The sequence below is a fragment of the Bubalus bubalis genome, chromosome 9 (genome assembly GCF_019923935.1).
Source record: "Bubalus bubalis isolate 160015118507 breed Murrah chromosome 9, NDDB_SH_1, whole genome shotgun sequence".
Lineage (NCBI taxonomy): Eukaryota > Metazoa > Chordata > Mammalia > Artiodactyla > Bovidae > Bubalus > Bubalus bubalis.
This window is the reverse complement of record NC_059165.1, coordinates 102,345,978-102,362,291: the sequence shown is the minus strand read 5'-3', so window position 1 is coordinate 102,362,291 and position 16,314 is coordinate 102,345,978. Positions and strand designations below refer to the sequence as shown.

The 16,314-nt window shown below is 52.2% G+C and overlaps 1 protein-coding gene across 4 annotated transcripts; it reads left to right on the top strand.

The window, feature by feature from the left end:
* The first annotated feature begins 4,779 nt into the window (after positions 1-4,779).
* Positions 4,780-16,308, top strand: ILVBL (ilvB acetolactate synthase like). Of its 4 annotated transcripts, none has more exons than XM_045166748.1 (16): positions 4,780-4,879; positions 5,479-5,623; positions 7,408-7,609; positions 7,742-7,869; positions 7,971-8,109; positions 8,198-8,309; positions 11,374-11,473; positions 11,628-11,725; positions 11,841-11,977; positions 12,936-13,070; positions 14,701-14,815; positions 14,905-15,074; positions 15,148-15,218; positions 15,302-15,373; positions 15,552-15,657; positions 15,789-16,308. In XM_045166748.1, the coding sequence occupies exons 2-16, from the start codon at positions 5,489-5,491 to the stop codon at positions 15,965-15,967; spliced, it is 1,899 nt and encodes a 632-aa protein (XP_045022683.1). In that variant the 5' UTR covers positions 4,780-4,879; positions 5,479-5,488; the 3' UTR covers positions 15,968-16,308. The 4 variants fall into 4 exon arrangements, with proteins under 4 accessions (XP_045022683.1, XP_045022682.1, XP_044804199.1 ...); XM_045166747.1 differs by lacking the exon at positions 4,780-4,879 and adding an exon at positions 4,903-5,215; XM_044948264.2 differs by lacking the exon at positions 4,780-4,879 and adding an exon at positions 4,967-4,991.
* Positions 16,309-16,314: the final 6 nt, after the last annotated feature.

Here is a 16,314-nt window from a genome sequence, read left to right as displayed (position 1 = left end):
AACAGCCAACCAGTTCTTAAAATCAGCGATTAAAAAAGATAACCCAGGAGACATCCATGAAATGGAAGGAGGCTTTACCAATAGCTCTCCCCCACACTGGTATCGCCCATTAGGAACAGGTTGGTCTTAGTCATTATGAGATGCTATATGGGAGATCTTTTGTTTATGTCAATGACCTCTTCCTAGATCCAGAGGTTCAGACCCTCCAGTCTTATACCATGGCCATTGGGCAATTCCAACAGGATATATGCATGTGGGGTGTGAACCAGGACCCAAAAGATTCTAAGGAGTCACCACTATATGCTCCAGGGACTCAAGTCCTAATTAAAGTCTGAAAGGATGGGTCCGCAAAGGCTCAACTCCAGCCCACATGGAAGGGCCTCTACCCTGTAATATTTTCTATCCCCACAGCGGTCAAGGTACCAGGACATGACTCCTAGATTCACTACTTATGAGTCAAGCCGTGGAAGAAAACAGAAGAGGACATTCAATATACCTGCGAGCCTCTGGGAGATCTCAGATACCTATTCAGAACTACAAATGAGTGTCATTCTAATGAACACCCTCAAAATCTAGTTTCTGGGGGTAAGATTTCTCAGGATAGCTCTAAAGAGCCAACACAGCTTGGCAGGGGTTGTACTCCAAAACAGACAGGCGATAGATCTTCTGATCCCTGAACAAGGAAGGACTTGAGCCATCCTGGCAATGGAAATTTGGAGTTGGTTAATGCCCCTACTAGTCCTTGTTATGCCATATTGATGCTGCTTATGATTGTTCCGTGTATTATCAATTGTCTAACCTGTTTTGTCTCTGCCCAGGTCAACAAGCTATAACATGCAGTGCCAGTTCACAAGGATATATAAAGTTACAGCCGACCATGGAAAATACTAGTCACCCTTAGATGGACGCCGCTATAAGGACTCTGAGGCCTGAGACTAGCAAGAGGGGGAGGCCCAATACCCCTTGCCATCCCAGTTCAGCCGGAAGTAGCCAGAAGGGCCTCGACACCCCTATTCCTAAAGAATTCCCAACATCCCATCTCTTGAGGAGGAGAATGTTAGGTAGTTAGAATAGGGAAAAGGAGTCCAGAATGGCGTCGGAAGACCGGAGTGAGGACTTCAGGTGGAACAAACAACACTCCTGGCTAGCCCAATTTACATAGGGCAGGCCCATGGGGGAGGAAAAAACATATAAAAAGAGGAGCCAAAGGGCCGGGGGTCTCTCTCTCCCCACCGCACACACTCGTTCTCTCTCTCTTTGAGTCAGCATGCCCTCATGTCTTGAGGATGTATTTTCCAGTTATTTTCTAAATAAAACTGAGCTGTAACACAGAGCTGTAACACTGATCTGTCCAAGAGCTATAACACGGTCTGTCTGAGAGCTGTGACATGCGGAGAGATTTAACGTTCGTCGCTTCAAATTTTTAAGACCACACAGAACCGAGGAGATTACATTCTCCTGACAATTAGGGTATTCTTTTAGGTGAAGGAGAGTCTAGGTATGAGCTGGGGCTCTTCCATCTGGGGGGTCTGGCTTTCCAGTTGGTATGTCGTTTCCATATATACTGGGCATATAGCTCAAAGTCCACCGTCCAGCCCAAGATGGAGTCCTTCTTTCAAGATGGAGCCTGTTCTGTCTGTTTCCTCCTTCACCTTAACCTTTCTGTGCTTCAGTTGCAGCATCTATAAAGTGGAGATATTGCTAACACATTTCCCTTCCAGGGCTGTTGTGAGGAATAAATGAATTAATATGTTAAAAGGGCAGGAAACAACCTGACAAAGTCAAATATTAATAATAGTAAAAGAAACACATTAAAAAAATAAAATACACGGAATCATACAGTTAAAAAAGGACATGGAACAGTCCCTTGCATGTGGTAAGTGCTTGACATAAGGTAATCACTATTTCATTATTGGCTCTGGAAGTTTAATTGGGCTTAGAAGGCCCTTCTAGGAAGTTTGCATTTTGTCCTGTTAATTCCCTGGTAGCTCAGCTGCTAAAGAATCCACCTGCAATGCAGGAGACCCCGGTTCAATCCCTGGGTTGGGAAGATCCCCTGGAGAAGGGAATGGCTGTCCCCTCCAGTATTCTGGCCAGGAGAATTCCATGGACTGTATAGTCCATGGTGTCAAAAAGAGTCAGACACGACTGAGCGACTTTCACTTTCATCCTCAAGAAGAGTCAGGCTGACCTGGTAGGTGAGAGACAGTGGGGAGGCACTGGTTTAGAGACTTGGAATAACACTGAACAGCTCTCATAGAGTGGCAGGTAAGAGCCTGTTTAGAGTAGGTTCCAGAGGGAATAGAAGGGACTTCCTGCTAATCCAGTGGTTAAGAATCCACCTGCCAATGCAGGGGACACAGGTTCAATCCCTGGGTCCAGGAAGATTCCACATGCCTCGGGGCAACTAAGCCTGTGTGCCACTACTGAGCCTGTGCTCTGCAAAAAGAGAAGCCACTGCAATGAGAAGTCCACGCACCACAACTAGAGAGAAGTCCCTGCTCCCTATGAGAGGGTAACAAGCAGGAAGGCCAGGGGTCTCCAAACGGAGGAAATAGGCTGCAAGTGTCGGACATTTTTTATCTCTCTCTTAAGCAGCAGGAGGAAACAAACTAGTGCCATTTTCCCCTCTTCTCTATACAAATTTAAAAAGCGGTTTCTCTTAAATTTCTGTGTTGCCATCGTGACACCTGGCTCCACCTGAACTTAACTGTTCTCAAACCTTGAGCTAACCAGTGCATTTTTCTTATGGAAATGTTTGTCTTAAGCTATGTTAATGTACTATCTTCAAGTCGGTTCGGCCTAAAGGCTTAGATTTAAGCTCAGAACCAACCTGACAAACAGTATGTTATACTCTGTTCTCCTAATCCATGTTAATGAAACATTGTATGGTAATCTGCCTTTCTTCAAGATTCAGGTCCTGCGGTTTATGGCCTGGGATGACTCACCTGGTGCCATTCTCTGAGTTTTGAGACATTTTTCTTTATTTAATTAGCAGACTGCTAGTAGCTGTATAACATCCAGCTAAAGAATAGCAGGGGAGAAGGCAATGGCACCCTACTCCAGTACTGTTGCCTGGAAAATCCCATGGATGGAGGAGCCTGGTAGGCTGCAGTCCATGGGGTCGCACAGAGTCGGACACGACTAAAGCAACTTAGCAGCAGCAGCAGCAGCAGCAGCAGCAAAGACTAGCAGGGGGCACTCTTTCTGCCCCCTTCTTATGTCTCTGTCGGAAGCTTTCTCTATGTCTTTTATACTTTAATAAAACTTTATCACACAAAAGCTCTGAGCGATCAAGCCTCGTCTCTGGCCCCAGGTTGAGTTTTTCTCCTCTGGAGGCCAAGAATCCCTGTGTCTTTCATTCTTCAGCAACAACCTTTCACCTACAGCTAGAGAAAACCCCTGTGCAGCAAGGAAGACCCAGTGCAGCCAAGAATAAATAAATAAATAAATACCAATTTAAAAAGAATATACCTATCAATAATTACTAAAAATCAAAGCTTCTCTGTTCATGGGATTCACCAGGCAATGGAGTGGGTTGCCATTCCCTTCTCCAGGGGATTATTCAATGTATGTTTTTATAAATCAAAGGGAATAGAAGAACTCACGGAGGCAGCAAGCATAGGTGGATTTTTCTAAAAAGAGAAGCAAATGGACAGTAACACATGGAGAATGTGGGGCTGATGGAAGTTTTGTTTTAATGGGTGGAATTGAAGAGTTAAAAATTTACATACCCTCCTGCTCCTTCTGCCTCTGTAACTCAGCTTGCTTCTTGCAAAGTCTGAATCACGTGGGTCTCAGAAAGTGGGCACTCACAATACTAGGGTCTGGAGCTTATCTCACCCTTGTTCTGCTCTTTGCAATCGCCCAACCCCAGCAAACGTGCTTAATCATGCCTGTTTGTGTATAAAAACTCCATAACCCCTTTGTTCAGGGCTCAGAGTTTGGAGTGTTAACTCCTCTGGGCCCGCTGGCGAAATAAACCTGAGTTCTCCAACTCTCTGAGTGTAGTGCTTGGTTTCTTGAGTACTGGGTTCTGCAACAGAATGATTCTACAGAATATGAACAGTGGGGTAGAATTCTCAGAGGGCAATCCCAGAAGTTGACTTGGGATGGGAGCCAGTATAAAACGGCAGGGTTTGTCTTGGAGAGAAGCAGAGCGTTGGGGACCATAATTATTCCCCCTTTACTGATGGGGAGATCGTTTTCCAGAAGGCTGCAATGTGGCGAATCGTGGGCTGGAACGGGGACCACTCGTAGTGTTCCCTCTCCTTCACTGGAAGCAGAAAAACCCCAAGACTGCAGGAAGAGGGCAGAGCCTACGAGGGTAAGGGAAACAGTGGAAGCAGGCCTAGTGGAGAGAGGGCAGGCCTCTGCCTTTGCAGAATTGCGGTGGGGTGGGAGTCCGAGTCTGGAGCCAGAGAGAGGGTCAGGGTTTGATTGGGCTGAGATCACGGATGGTGACACTGGGCGAGGGGTCTGTGATCGTCCGTACTGGGCCAACGTGAAGGGGCGTACAGCATGCCTGATGTGGAAAGCAGTTTGGGCTCGGAATGCCGGGAATCTGCAGGCCAGCAACTTGGGACCAAGGGGAGACCGGAGGAGGGCTGATCCGCTAGACTCCAGGCTGCTGAAAGTCGTAGAAGGGCGTGGCTTCTTGTTTAAAAAAAAAAAAAAAAAAAAAAAAAAAGGGGTGTGCGTGTGTGAGGCTTGCAGCACAAGCCAATGAAAAGCGAGGGAGGGCGGAGCCTGTGCAAGAGGCAGCCAGTAGAGACAGAGCTCTTAGAGGAGGGGCCTGTGTCCCGGAGAGTGGCTAGGGCTCCGCGCATGCGCGGAGGGGAGCCCTGGATCCAAGTAGCCAAAAGGGGCAAGGACACAGGTAATTCGCCCAACCCTTTCAAGTTGTGCGCCTGGTCACGTGACACGCAGGGCGCCGAATTCCTCTGGAGCCAGCGCCATTTCCTATGAATGAAGGTTAAAGTGCCACGAGGGTAGGAGGAGCATCCTAATACGATCTGACCTTGACTCACGGCCTGGAGTCGGGAGTCAGATTGGAGTCCAGGCCCTCGCTGGAGGGGAGGGGTCCGGCTTCAGGAGAGGGTCATGCACGCTGACTTGAGGGTGTAGTCTTGGGGTGGGCTCACCACTAGGACGAAGATTCGGGTCCTTGATATCAAAGAGAGGCGGGGCTTCCCGCCGACCCATTGAAAAGCAGGTAAGTGGGAAATAATTGGAGGCGTTGTCGCCGCGTTGACTTGTGGTGGCCTAATTTAGTTGGTCGTGGTTATGTAAGGGGCGGGGGTTGGGCTAGCGTTGCAAGGGGCGTGGCCTGGTTAGGAGCCTGGAGATGTAAGGGGCGTGATCGTTTAGGTGTGCGAGACAATGGGCATGGCCGGGATCTGGGCTGGGAGAGGGGGTGTGCCTTCTGGATAATTTAATTGTCGCGTCCAAGTCCTAGCACTGCCCTTTCTTCCTTAGGTGTCAGCTCATGGAGACCGCGGTGGCTGCCGCCCCAGCTTGGGGCTTCTTCTCCTCTTTCCTGCTCCTGGCCTTCGGGACGCTAGTGGCCGCCTTGCTGGGCGCCGCTCACCGCCTGGGGCTCTTCTATCAGTTGATGCACAAGGTTCGGGGGCATACAGGGGTGGCGGTCCGGGGGCAGTCAAAGGAGTGGACTTCCGTTAGCACCGTTTCTAGCTAACCCATTTCACAGGCGGGGAGAGTGAGGTTCCGATTAATGCAGAGCGACTGACTGGTCGGGAAATTCTAGGATCCGGTTGCTATTGCGGAATTGCTTCTGGGACCCTGGACTTTGCCTCTAGGAAGAGGCCACAGGGAAACTACAGCTGCCCGGCACTCCACACCCCGCCCGGCACTCCACACCCCATCTACCCCCTTCCTTAAAGGTCCCCAGTCCTTTTCACAGAGCGATGCTCCCTAACACAGTGGAGTCAGAGTACTGAGGGCAGGCCCCAGAGGTTGTGGCTGGCCGTAACAGTTTTGTGAGGGTAGCTGTCCTGCTCAAAGCTTTAGAGCGATTTTCCCAAGTACCCAGCACTTTGTCTTCATTTTCCACAAGCGGAAACTGAGGCTCAGAGAGGGTGTGTGATGACTTGCCTTAGGTGACCTGTTTGGGGAAGAAGTGACCCCACAGACCTGGCTCTGAACTACTTGGCTCCTCGCAGAAATTCACACTTTCCCAGACCCTTTCCCTGTCTTTTTTTTTTTTTTTAAGTCTTTACTGAATTTGTTACAGTGTTGCTCCTGTTTTATGTTTTGAATTTTTGGCTACCAGGCATGTGGGATCTTAGCTCCCTGCTCAGGGATTGAACCCACACCCTCTGCATTGGAAGGCGAAGTCTTAACCACCAGACCACCAGGGAAGTCTCCCTCCTAACCTGGAGCAGCACCACTAGCCTTGTGGACTTCTAAAGATTTAAGACAAAGGCTGGGCTTCCCAGGTGGTGCAGTGGTAAGGAACCTGCCTGCCAATGCAGGAGATGTGGATTTGATCCTTAGGTTGGGAAGATCCCCTGGAGAAGGAAATGGCCACCCACTCCAGTATTCTTGCCCGGGGGCGGGGGGGGTCCTGTGGACAGAGGAGCCTGGCAGTCTGCAGTCCTTGGGGTTGCAAAAGAGTCGGACATGACTGAGTGACTGAACAACCACAACAACAGTGACAAAGGCCTCTGGTCTCTGGTGTACAGGGCTGTGTGGAAGCTGGGGCTGGGAAGCCCCAGCATCGTCTTTGCCACAGGCTGCTCCCGTGCTAGGCACTTGGTGGTTGGCAGCCTATGAGGGGGGCCTGTTCCAGTGGGTGGGAGGGGCCTGGGAGACGAGTCAGCAGTCTCCTGTTGTGGGCCTGATACTGGAGGGTGGGCTGTTCTGGAGTCCCAGCTGGTGGCTTCTGGCCAAGGTCACTTGGGTTCCGTGGATCCACCTTCCCTAACCTCTCCTCCTGCTTGCGCCACAGGTGCTTTGAGAGCACTGATTCTATGGGACTTTGAATCTGAGTCTTGGTCTTTGTAGTTGTAAAAGGATATATTGTCAGGAGGCTCTGATAAAATGCCTGGTGTGGCTCAGTGGTAAAGAATCCGTCTGTCAATGCAGGAGATGTGGGTTCAATCCCTGGGTTGGGAAGATCCCCTGGAGAAGGAGTTAACCCTTTCCAGTGTTTACTGCCTGGGAAATTCCATGGAAAGAGGAACCTGGCGGGCTACAATCCATGCGGGTCGCAAAAGAGTCAGACACGATCTAGCGACTAAACAGCAAAGCAACACCAAGCTTCCCCTGCCTCCCACCTTGCCCCTCCCCTCCTTCCTGGGGGAGGGGGGTAATTCCTCTGCCCACCTGCCCTGGTGCCCGCACCTTGGTCCTTGACAATCTCACTCCTCCCCTCTCCTGGCCCAGGTGGACACAGCAAGCACCCGGCATGGTGGGGAGAATGTGGCAGCCGTGCTGAAGGCCCACGGTGTGCGCTTCCTTTTCACACTGGTCGGCGGGCACATTTCGCCACTGCTGGTGGCCTGTGAGAAGTTGGGCATCCGCGTGGTGGACACCCGCCACGAAGTCACAGCTGTCTTTGCCGCTGATGCTGTAGCCCGCCTGACCGGTGAGGGCAGAATGGGGAGGGCTGGGGGCTGGTGAGACTGAGATGTCTTTGAGCGGGCAGGGTTTTTATTTTGGTGGGGGGAGGAACGTGGCCTGGAGGGTGGACCCAGCTGAGACAGGCTTTGTGTTCCAGGGACAGTGGGCGTGGCAGCAGTGACGGCCGGCCCCGGCCTCACCAACACAGTGACTGCGGTGAAGAATGCCCAGATAGCCCAGTCCCCAGTCCTGCTCCTGGGTGGGGCTGCCAGCACCCTGCTGCAGGTGCCCTGTCCTGGTGAGGGTGGGGGGCAGGTGGCAGGGACCCCAGGGAGCCCAGAAGTGCTCATGTGTTGACTTCCTGGATTTTTTTCTGTCTCTACTAGAATCGGGGTGCACTCCAGGCAATTGATCAGATAGCCCTGTTCCGGCCGCTCTGCAAGTTTTGTGCTTCTGTGCGGAGAGTGCGGGATATCATCCCCACCCTGAGGGCCGCGATGGCCGCTGCACAGTCGGGCACCCCCGGTAGGTAGTGGGGCGGGGGCTGGGCAGAGGTCCCGCCCTGGGACCTGGGGGGCACAGCAGACTGAGCGTTCTCCTTGTCTCCATGCAGGCCCGGTGTTTGTGGAACTGCCTCTGGACGTGCTGTACCCCTACTTCATGGTTCAGAAGGAGATGGTGCCAGCTAAGCCGCCCAAGGGCCTCATGAGTCGAGCGGTCCACTGGTAAGTAGCCCACTCCCTCCCATATTCCCTGGCTTCTCTCACAGATCCCTGCCAGCACCCATCCTTTCTTTGACTCATTCACTGATTTGCACATTAGTTTGAGAGGAGCCAGCCACGGGGAGAGTTTCTCCTCTACCTAGAGTTTCTCCTAGGTAGAGGAGACAGCATATGCAAAGGTCCTGAGGCAGGAATGAAGTTTGTGGGTTGGGAAAGCAAAGTGGCCCGTGTGGTGGCAGCAGGTGAGCAAAGGGGAGAAGGGTAGAGGCTGAGCTGAGAGCAGTCAGCAGGAGTGCCTGGGCAGACCTGGGGCTTTGTTTTGTTAAATAAATGGCTGTGATTTTTTAAATAAAAGGTCTTGAACATGTTACAGTGTTGCTTCTGCTTTGTGTTTTTTTGGTCTCGAGGCATGTGGGATCTGAACCCCCAGACCAGGGATTGAACCTGTACCCCTGCAAAGTCTTAACCATTGGACTGCCAGGAAAGTCCCTGGGGCTTTGTTTTTAATTTGAGAGCCATTGAGAAGCATTTTAGGACCTTAAGCACTGGCATGGGATACCCTGGTTTGGTTTTTATTTTTATTATTAATTTGGCTGTGCTGGGTCTTCATTGATATGCAGGCTTTTCTCCAGTTGTGGTGAGTCAGGGCTATTCTCTCTAGTTGCGGTTTGTGGGCTTCTCATTGCAGCAGCTTCTCTGGTTTGGAGCACCGGCTCTAGAGCATGTGGGGCTCAGTAGTTTCAGCTCCCGGGCTGTAGAGTACAGGCTCAGTAGTTGTGGCACCTGAGCTTAGTTGTCCTAAAGCATGTGGGGTCCTCCCAGGCCAGGGATTGAGGCCGTGTCTTCTGCATTGGCAGGTGGATCCTTTACCACTGAGCCATCACGGAAGCCCTGGTTTGGGTTTTTGTTAACGATCCCTGTGGCTCTTGCCAGAGAGTGGACTTTGGGGTCAGGTGGAAGCTGGGAAGCCAGGGAGATGGTGTGGCAGTCCCTGGGATGAGAAATGATGGCCTGGAATCTAGCTGGTAGCTGTGGAATGCAGAGATGTGGATGGATCTCATATGAGTGTCTGGACCTGCAGCAGGACAGGATAAGGGGACGGTGAGTCCCTATAGGCCCACGGCATGGGCACAGTTCACTCTGGGGCCTCCTATGGGACTTTTGAGTGGTGAGTAGCCTGGGTGTTGGAGAGAGCAGGGCATCAGGCCTGGCGTGGGATGAGCTTTAAGGTTTTCCTGGAAGAGCTGCAAGTTTCATGAAGGAACATCTTTCCATTGAGAGGCTAAAAAAGGTTGTAAGTAGGGGCATAGACTGAGCAGAGGTATGTGACAGGGATCACTTCTGGTCACTACTGAGGTGGACCTTGCTGAAACAGGACACAGAAAGGAGAATCAATTCTCCTCCTCTTCCACCTCTGTCCCTTCCATTTGCCTGTCCTTGCCCCTCTGCCTTCTACTCCCCATCCAAATATTTAGTGAGTGCCACTATCTGCTGGGTGCCAGGATGGGCATGAATAGGACAGACAGGTCCCTGCTCCCTGGGCATATGAGGAGCACCTGGAAGGCCAGCTCATGGTGTAGCAGGTTAACTCACAGGTCTTTTATAATAACCCTTAGAATTAAGACTCAGGTATTATTCAGCCCATTTCACAGATTAGGTAACTGAGACCCAAGGCAGCTGAATGACTTGCATGCAGTTGTCCAGTTTGTTAATGGTGCACTAGGGTTCAGCCTGAAGGAACCTTCAGTGCTTAATTCACACAGCTGTGTTCCATCTGTAACGTAGCTGGAGTGAAATGAAAGTCCAGAGAGATGGGTTCAAATCCCAGAACTGCCACTAGCTAGCTGTGAACAAATGATTAAACCTCTCTCTCTCTTTTTTTTTTCTTCCAGTTTTATTGAGATCTAATTGACATAAACAGCACAGTGTAGGTTTAAGGTGTACAGCATAATGATTTGACTTGTGTATATTGTGATTAAATCTTGCTTGATGTCAGCTTCCTCATCTGTAAGGTGGACAAACATGGCTTTTTCTCTCTAGACTAAGATTTTGTGAAAAATAAAGTGAGATTATTTTGATAATGCAAAGCATATGCTGAAGTAGAAAAGAATTAATCATTATTACCTTAAATAAGAATAGGGCTGAGTCCATAAAAAAGAATGAAATAATGCCATTTGCAGCAACATGGATGGATCTAGAGATTGTTATGCTGAGTGAAGTAAATGAGACAGAGATGGAGAAATATCATATGACATCCCTTATATGGGGAATCTAAAAAGAAATGATACAAATGAACTTATTTATGAAATAGAAAGGGACTCACAGATCTAGAGAACAAACTTATGGTTGCCAGTGGGGAAGGATGGGGGGAAGGGATAGTTAGGGAGTTTGGGAAAGATATGTACACACCCGGCTTCTCAGGTAGTGCTAGTGGTAAAGAACCTGCCTGCCAGTGCAGGAGATGTAAGAGAGTCGGGTTAGATCCCCAGGTCAGGAAGATCCCCGGAGAAGGGCATGGCAACCCACTCCAGTATTCTTGTTTGGAGAATAACATGGACAGAGGAGCCTGGCAGGCTACAGTCCATGGGTTTGCAAAGGAATTGGACACACATGACTTAGTGCCTAGACAACAGCACAGTGTTTTGCAACATGCTTTATATCCTGAGTGGATATATCACTGGACCTTGGGAGAGATGGTCCCTTTTACATCTTACAGAGGAGGAAGCTCAGAAAAGTTAAGTCTCTCAACCAGAGTCACACAGGAAGCAGCAGAGCCAGAACCCAAGCCCACATCTGTCTGACCCAGTGGGTCTGGCCCCTGATTCTGGTGCTCCAGCCTGTGGCCCTTATTTCTCAAGGTCTGTGTCAGCTTGGGGTGGTCACTGGAAGCTTCCAAGGGGAAACAGGCCACTGGGCACTTGGCTGCTGGGGTCTGTGTCCCCAGGCCATTGCTCATCCACCTCTGTTCCTGCCCTGCCTTTCCAGTCCCTTTCTGGGCCCTTCTCTTTCAGCTTCTGAAACCCTGGTAATTACTCCTGGTAATGGCCTCTTCCTCTTCTCTTTGCAGGTACTTGGCGAATTCCCTGGCCAACCTCTTTGCAGGAGCTTGGGAGCCTCAGCCTGAGGGGCCTCTGCCCCTGGACATTCCCCAGGCCTCCCCACAGCAGGTGACTTACCTCTGTTCCCTGGCCAGGGACCCCCCCCCCCCCAACCTCTGCCACATGCTGAGTGGCTTCTCTCTGAATCAGTATCGGGGCTGTCAACTTGGGGGCTTCCTGGTGACCCAAGGTCAGCTCTTTGAGCCCCCACCTCTTGCCCCAGGTTCAGAGATGTGTGGAGATCTTGAGTCGGGCCAAAAAGCCCCTCATGCTAATTGGGAGCCAGGCCCTGCTGCCTCCGACATCCGCAGACAAGCTTCGGTGAGAAGCCTCCGGCCTGCCCTTATTGTTACGGTCACATGCCTGGTCCCCTGGTGCCCTGGGAGGAGGGGCAGGCCCTGGACCACACTCACTTCTGTTCTGCCTGGATCCCTAGGGTTGCCGTGGAGACCCTGGGCATCCCTTGCTTCCTGGCAGGGATGGCACGGGGACTGCTGGGCCGCAACCACCCCCTCCATTTCCGGCAGAACCGCAGGGCTGCCCTGAAGAAGGCAGATGTGGTCGTCCTGGCAGGTGGGCCTGGTCCTCCTACCCTCCCTCCCTTTTCTCTCCCTCTAGGTACCTCCCTGCCCATGTGACCTTGCCCCCCTAGTTGGGTACTGGCTGGCACCTAGTCTCATAATCACCCACCCTCCTTACCACTCACCTCTAATTGCTCACCAGGTGGCAGTCGTGTCTGGGACCCAGCTTTACACAGAAGGGCATGCACAGAGAGTGGGCACCTGTGGGGCTGTGTATACAGCACTTGCATATATATGCATTATATAACATTGACACAGCCCGTACACATATCTTCTTACATAAAGTGCTCTGAATCCTGCTAGGCAAATAATAGTTTTATCAGTTAGCTACTGTTGTATGATAACCACCCTAAACGCCATGGCTTACAACGCACTTATTATTTCTCAAGACCCACCTATGAATTAGTTGACAGTTTTTTTCTCATTTTGGCAGGGCTCATCCCTGAGTCTACAGTCAGGGATGTGGGAAGGCAGTGGTTGGGCTGGCTCATGTACTTGGGGGTTGACTGGCTGCAGGACTGGGCTAGCATGGCCTCGGTTGGGGTAACTGAGTTTTCTCTTTCCCCCACCTCCTCCTCCATGTTTCTCATCATCCAGCCAAGCAGCCTGGCCTTCTTCACTTGGTGGGTGATGAGAAACATGCAGGGCTTGGGGAACAAGGTTATATCAGAGAGAAGGGAGGAAGCTGCAAGGCTGTTGGAGGTCTGGCTTCAGGAACACACGCCATGACTTCTCGCACATTCTTACAGGCCAGAGCACCATAGGTCTGGGGGCCAGTCTAGGTTCCAGGAGTGGGGACCTGCAGTCTTATTGCAGGTGGCACTGGCACAGGGAGAGGTGAGGAATGAGGACCTTTCTGCATTCAGGCTACCACAGTGGATTGAGTAAGGTGGCAGGCACCCCCAGGAAGCTGGTCCTGGGTCTGCTGAGACCCCGTCCCCTTTCCCCAGGAGCAGTGTGTGACTTCCGCCTGTCCTATGGGCGTGTCCTCAGCCGCAGCAGCAAAATCATTGTTGTCAACCGTGACCGGAAGGAGATGCTGATCAACTCAGACATTTTCTGGAAGCCCCAAGAGGCTGTGCAGGGTGAGCCCCTCCTTTTGTATGTGTCGCTTTTCTTCTGGCCTCTGCTGACAGCTGGCTTGAGCTGGGTGCTGGTGACCAAGGCCTGGATCCTGCCCCAGGGGGCACCCAGTTGGCTGGAGATGCATATTTGTCCCTTAGACTGGTAGGTGCTTCTGGATGAACTAAGGGTAGGGTTTTTTTTAGAAATCTTTATTGTGCATAAAATGGTCATTCCCCTTCATAGGTCAGTTGTTACTACCTCTAAAATTGTTTACTGTAAACCAGAGCTTCCCAGATGGCCCTAGTGATAAACAATCCTCTTGCCAATGCAGGAGATGCAAGAGATGCGGGTTTGATCCTTGGGTTGGGAAGATCCCCTGGAGGAAGAAATGGCACCCCACTCCAGTATTTGTGCCTGGGTGATCCCATGGACATACAGGCTACAGTCCATGAGGTCACAAAGACTCAGACCTGACTGCGCACACATGCACACATGCACGTGCACACACAACATGTGTACCAGGGGGAAGGTTCGGGAATGTGAGTGTGATCACGTGTCCTGACTGTACTCTCCCATGTTGCCCGCTGCCCTTAGGGCCTGCCCTGGGGTCTCTCAGTTTTTCTGTCATGGCTCTTCTACCCCTGTTCAGTCCTCTTTCACAGCTTTTCCGTGTCCTGCTTTGCCCATCGTTCCAAGGACGTTGACTCTACCCTGCAGTGTAGGTGAGAGGGAACTTGTGTCAGGCAAAGAAATGGCACCATGTGCATTCATGTTTGGGAAGACCCACTGGAGCAGCTGATGGGCAGCAAGTTGGAGAGGACCACGTAGAGGCTAGGGGGCTGTTAAGGCCAGGACAGCAACCATGAGGCCTGGAGTTGGGATGGGCAGGGAGGAGAAACTCAGCTTTGCTGAGCCTCTGTGTGATCCTTTCTGAGGTAGAGCTGATGAAAGGTACATCGTCATTGGCTAATTTGGTTGCTCTCCAATACTCTGTGTGCCTGGGTTGTCGAGATGTGCTTGGACGACAGAGGTGTTTTTAGTGACATGTTTCAGAGGCAGAATTGACAGGTCTGTGTGACCTAGGGTGTGAAGGCGGAGGCAGGAGACAGAGGCAGATATGAGTTTCTAACTCACTTTGTAATTTTTTTATTTTTGGCTGCACCGGCTTTTCTTTAGTTGTGGCCAGTGGGGGCTATTCTTTAGTTTCAGTGTGCAGGCTTCTCATTGTGGTGGCTTCTCTTGATATGGAGTACAGGCTCTAGGGTTCCGCTCCTGGGTTCTAGAGCACAGGCTCAGTAGTTGTGGTGCATAAGCTTGGTTGCTCAGTGGCACATGAGATCTTCCCGGACCAGGGATCAAACCTGTGTCTCCTGCATTGGTAGACGGATTCTTTACCACTGAGGCCCCAGGGAAGCCCCGCTAACTCACTTTGGCCTTGCTCTCCCTCTCACCCCTGTTGCCCTAACCCTGGTTCTGGCAGGCTCTGGGGTATTTCACCCATTTTGCCTTAGGCCATCTCCACCCCCACCTTCCCCGCTGCCTGCTTCCTTGCTTCAGATGCCTGTTGGCTTCCTGCTGCCTTTGGGCCTCTGGTGCTTAAAGGGTAGGAGGTGGCCTTCTCCCCACAGCTGTGCCTTCTTCCTTCCCCAGGAGATGTGGGCTCCTTCGTGGTGAAGCTGGTGGAGGGCCTCCAGGGTCAGATGTGGGCCTCAGACTGGGCAGAGGAGCTTCGGCAAGCCGACCAACAGAAGGAGCAGACCTTTCGGTGGGGGCTGGGTAGAGTGGACTTGGTGGGTCATGGGTTCCTGGCGGGCTAGGCTGCTGGCTCTGCTGACCTGCCTTGCTCCGTCACAGGGAGAAGGCACTGATGCCTGTAGCCCAGCATCTTAACCCGGTGCGGGTCCTGCAGCTGGTGGAGGACACTCTGCCTGACAACTCCATCCTGGTGGTCGATGGCGGGGACTTTGTGGGCACAGCTGCCTACCTGGTGCAGCCCCGTGGGCCCTTGCGTTGGCTTGATCCTGGTAAGGGCAGACCTACACCTGGGGCAGCTTGCACTCCTCTGGGCCTCTTTACACCTGCTCTTGGTTCTCCTAGGGGCCTTTGGGACTCTGGGGGTTGGTGCCGGATTTGCACTTGGGGCCAAACTGTGTCGGCCGGATGCTGAGGTGAGTCAGAGTGTGCTGGGTGCGGGAGGCTTGCTGCTTTCTGGGCCATAAGCCAGCCCAACCATCCTTGGTACCCACCTCAGGTCTGGTGCCTGTTTGGGGATGGAGCATTTGGCTATAGCCTCATCGAATTTGACACCTTCGTCAGACACAAGGTGACTGGGTGGGCTGACCCAAGGGAAGCTCAGAGCCTGGGATTCTGGGAGATATCCTCAGGGGTGGGCTGGGGAGGGAGCTCCTTATCTGGCAGAGGTCCTGTCCCTGCCTCTCACCTGCCGCTGGCCAAGCCTTGGGACTAAAGGCCTTGGCCTGGCCTCCTCTCCCTGCCTGCAGATCCCAGTGATGGCCTTGATAGGAAATGATGCTGGCTGGACCCAGATTTCCAGGGAGCAGGTGCCCTCTCTGGGCAGCAACGTGGCCTGTGGCCTGGCTTACACTGGTGAGAAGGGCCTGGATGGGCAGGGAGGGGGAATGCCATTTCAGGGTCAGCTGAATGTGTATTCCTCTCCTGGGCTACCTGCATGGGGGGCTGGGTTTCTGCCACCATTCTGACTTGCCCTTCCGTTTCAGATTATCACAAGGCAGCCCAGGGACTGGGGGCCCAGGGCTTGCTGCTCTCACGCGAGAATGAGGATCAGGTGGTCAAGGTGCTGCATGATGCCCAGCAGCGGTGCCAGGATGGCCACCCGGTTGTGGTCAACATTCTCATCGGGAGGACGGACTTCCGGGATGGCTCCATCGCCATGTAGGGCCTCACGGGTCAGTCCTCTTGGCTCTCTTCCCACCCCTGGACTGTGCCTAGCTGGCTTGGCGTTTTATCCTTGCCTGCCCTGGGCCTAAGCCATGAGGCCCAGTGACCCTGCAATCTTCCCTGAGGACAGGGAGGGGCTGGACGGAGTCAGAGCTGAGAGAGGCTCTGACAGCCCTGGGGAGTCCTTGGGCCTATTTGTGGGCTCAACTGTGTCCCTTCTCCCCTCCTCACTTGTTGTTCAGTCACTAAGTCGTGTCCATCTCTTCGCGACTCCATGGACTGCAGCACGCCAGGCTCCTCCGTCCCTCCACTATCTCCCAGAGTTTGCTCAAATTCATGTCCATT